This window comes from Sprattus sprattus (genome assembly GCF_963457725.1).
Source record: "Sprattus sprattus genome assembly, chromosome: 1".
NCBI lineage: Eukaryota > Metazoa > Chordata > Actinopteri > Clupeiformes > Clupeidae > Sprattus > Sprattus sprattus.
This window is the reverse complement of record NC_137920.1, coordinates 62,706,316-62,710,107: the sequence shown is the minus strand read 5'-3', so window position 1 is coordinate 62,710,107 and position 3,792 is coordinate 62,706,316. Positions and strand designations below refer to the sequence as shown.

Below are 3,792 nucleotides of genomic sequence, written 5' to 3'. Positions count from 1 at the left end.
ATGACAACAAAACTAGTGATTCAACAGCCTGCTCCGGTTATGGACTCAAGAGTGTCTGATCAGTGGGGTTCAGGAATTTGTGACTGCTGTGAGGATATGTCCCAATGTAAGTGTGTGTGCGTTTCTGTGTGTGTGTGTGTATGACTGTGTGTGTGTGTGTGTGTTTGTGTGTGTGTGTGGGCGTGTATGGAAAGTGTGCGGAACATACAGTATATGAATACTTATGTGTAGGCAAGTTTCACTGTGTGCTGACCAGAGTGAAAAAGCTGGTCTAGGTGTAGCCTTGCCCTGCACACAGCTCCACCAAAGGGGTTAGTAAGTTAGATAATTTTTCTGTCCAGGTTGCTTTGGATTTTGGTGTTGTCCCTGCTTCGCCTGTATTACCACACGTGACTATGGGCAGGCCCTGTGTCTCCCCTTGTTGGACGCTTTTTGCCTCATCCCACCGATCAATCTCGCCATGAGAGTCTCCATGCGTCATCGCTATGGAATCACAGTAAGTAAAACCCCTCCCGTAAAAAGGAATAGATTGGAATTCATCTACTCATGTAATTAGTTTCTGGTGGCATTATTTTCTTCATTCTTCTTCCTGTGACTGGTGAATAACTTAAAGAAATGTTGTGTTGTGTTTACAGGACACCATCTGTCATGACTGTGCGTACGCGTCGTTTTGCAGTTTGTGCTCCTGGTACCAAATGAGTAGTGAAATGAAGAGAAGAGCCATCCCCATCACCCTCATCAGTTCCACACCTAGGCAACCCCTATAGCAACACCGCCACTCTCCTTTTTCAGACTCACCTCTGCCACTTCCCACCGGCCGTCTCCATCAACACAGTTGCTGTTGTCACACTGATGTCATTTTCATCATGGTCTTCGAGCTATGTTTCCTTGTCCTGTCAATTTTTTCTAAGTGGACTCTGCCAGATAAGTCAAAAGCAAACTCTCATAAAGTGTTAATGTGTTGTTTTTAACAGATATTAATTTAATTTACATTGTTTCTGTGTCACTTATAGGCTTACAGCTCTATGTATGTGTGTGTTTTATCTGAAATAAAGTCGAAAGAAAATAGAGTATCCAGATACCAGTCTACTTGAGCAGTCAATGTTGGATCCATTAAGTAATTGCATAATTCATTTTTTATGATATCAACATTGTTTGGATCAATACCCCCCCCCCTAAGATGCAGGTTGATTTGTTGGTGTAGTCTACAACTATCGCTTTTCTAGGTTATATGGAAAAAGGGACATTGATTGATTTTACATGAATAATTCAAATGCTGAAAAGCTCTTCAGACAACCTCTTCAGATGTCTTCTTCTTCTTGTTCTTTTTCCTCCTCCTCCTCCTCCTCCTCCTCAGGTAAAATTGTGATGTATGACATAACCATGGCATTATTCTCATTCCTGTGGAATGTGTGCTTGTATGGGAAAAAGGTGGACCTTCAGGTGAAACAAGTTTCGAGGTATTCAAACGCCAAGACCTGACCTTTTTGGAGACTTCCATCTTCTTTTTTTATCATGACTGTTAGGGTTTATTTTTTATTTTGCTTATACTTTTGGGAGCCTATTTTAACATCTGGTCAGGGACTACAGATAGAAATTATCCTTTTCGTCTAACTCTGACATATTTACAGTTAAGTTCATTACTCTTCACTGTGTTAAATAAATAAATAAAAATTCTCTATGTATGTCAATACCTGGTTCTAAACCACTTTTTTATATAACAAAATATAGTGATCTAGTGCTAATTATATATACAATATATTTAAGAAAGAGGCAAATGATAGAGGTAATATTTAGTAGCTGACAATACCCAGGGTTTGGTAATAACATGCGCTATACTGAAATTCCACTAGAGTATGCTGTAACGTTCCAGGTCATATAGAGGTCCAGCATACGGAGGAGTAAAATACAGTTTTTCTCAGTGGCTTCAATTTCTCAGATCAGACATAAAATTCTTAAAACTGCATTTTGGTAGCACTGACATTTTCATTGACATAATTATTCACTTTTGACACATAAACTAAGCATTTTGAGCAAGTTCCGGGCTTTTGCATGTAATCCATTGTGTGGTGCTGTTCTTATGAATTTTTTCAAGAAATGCACGTACTGTTTTGAAAAGGTTAAGAATAATGCTAGGAATGTTCCAAAGCCAATGCGAAAAACTGTAATTATTCTTTAGTTATAAATATTCAGTGTCACTTGACTGTACCCTGTCATGTTTGGGCAAAGGCTGCCTTGTGTTTTGGTTAACGGTTGTGCAGCATTACTACCATTAAGTCTGGACAGAGCATAGGTAACACACGTGATAACACATGAAGGTAATGGGTTTAACTACAGTGATGGGTGATTAGTTTAACTAAAGTGTTGAATGATGAGTCTAACTATAATTATGAGGTTAACTCCTAACTTTTAACTAAAATTTGAAAAGGCATCATCATAACTGTAGGTACTTCAAGCAAAGATACCACACTGTTTGTACTCCAACCATAGCATTATAAAAAAAAAAAAAACATTAACAAAATAAATCACACACAATCCATTGGGCCCCTCTCTTTTCCTTCTCTCTGCATTGCAATCACTGCTCTCTGAAAAGCTATCTTTAGTCTCTGAGTCTCACAAAAAATCTGAATAAAGAGAAAGTCAGCATGTTATGTAACATGTATGTGTGAATGAGTATTTCATTTGAAAAATGTCTTTATGTTGCATGTAGTTTTGGTAGTTAGATTCTTACATCTTAAAAATGTTCTGGTTAGTGCCAGGAAGTCGGAAGGCTTCAAAAAGGCAAACCACTCCTTTACTGTCTACAATTGTTCCTCCTGATTGCATAGAGTTCTCAGTTTAAGAGTCCCAAAACTTGATTTTGAGCAGCACAGTCCTTCTAACTGACTGATACTACATCCATCTCTTTCTACTATCTATCATCATAACAGAATAGTTCTTTCTGTAACCATAAAACTTGAAAGTGGGTATTTAACATGCATTGTCTGATGCCTTAAAGTAAGATATTACATTAAAACTAAAGCGGCTTGGCTCATGTTGTATTTGAGCAATGGACTATTTCAGAATCAGGCGTACACATGTGTGTGTGTGCTTCAGTGGCGGTCCGTGCATTTCACGACTGGGCCTTCAGCGATGTCCTACACGATGTTAAACTGAGTGAATCCACCTCCTCATACCATCATTATGACGCCATGGCTCTCGAACCAGTATATTTTATACAGAAAGGCAGTATAAGTGAGCATTGCATCACCTTAACATAGTCGAGTACAACAGACCTTATTAATATTTCTGGAGCATTTCAAATCAATACACCCGTATTAACAATACATTAAGAGTAGTAAACTCTAAGTTATATGATCGCTTGGATATTACTGTCACAACTTAAAAATAAAAGGCGATTTTCAGGGATTAGTCTACAAAGTTTTATTAAGTCCACCAAAAGTAGCCTATGTGACTCAATGTGAGGTTTAACAAGTTTAACAAGTAACATCATGTCCCACCTGCAAAGCAGTTTCATTAAACTTCCCATCCTCACGATATCCAGTTTTTCTTGAAAGTTCCGTCTTGAAAATGGCGTTGTAATTGTATCAAAAACTGGAATTATCAAGTTTGTGTAAACTAATTTATTTGAGTTGGTTAATGTAATTATATTTAGTCTTACCAATTGAAACAACTAGAAGAAATATAGCTGCAAGCAGCGATGGAGGGTTCATGCAGCGAATCGGCCAAATTCGATTGGCTGTTGAAGGCGAATGCTTTCAGAGCGCAATGCAGTGATAAAGCATGGTCTTT

General features: G+C 38.1%; 1 protein-coding gene across 1 annotated transcript; it reads left to right on the top strand.

The window, feature by feature from the left end:
• Nucleotides 1–767, top strand: LOC308370937 (cornifelin homolog B-like; the record flags this gene model as incomplete). The annotated part of the gene is made up of 3 exons (XM_080845685.1): nucleotides 1–106; nucleotides 342–496; nucleotides 636–767. The coding sequence occupies 3 exons, from the start codon at nucleotides 1–3 to the stop codon at nucleotides 765–767; spliced, it is 393 nt and encodes a 130-aa protein (XP_080701811.1).
• Nucleotides 768–3,792: the final 3,025 nt, after the last annotated feature.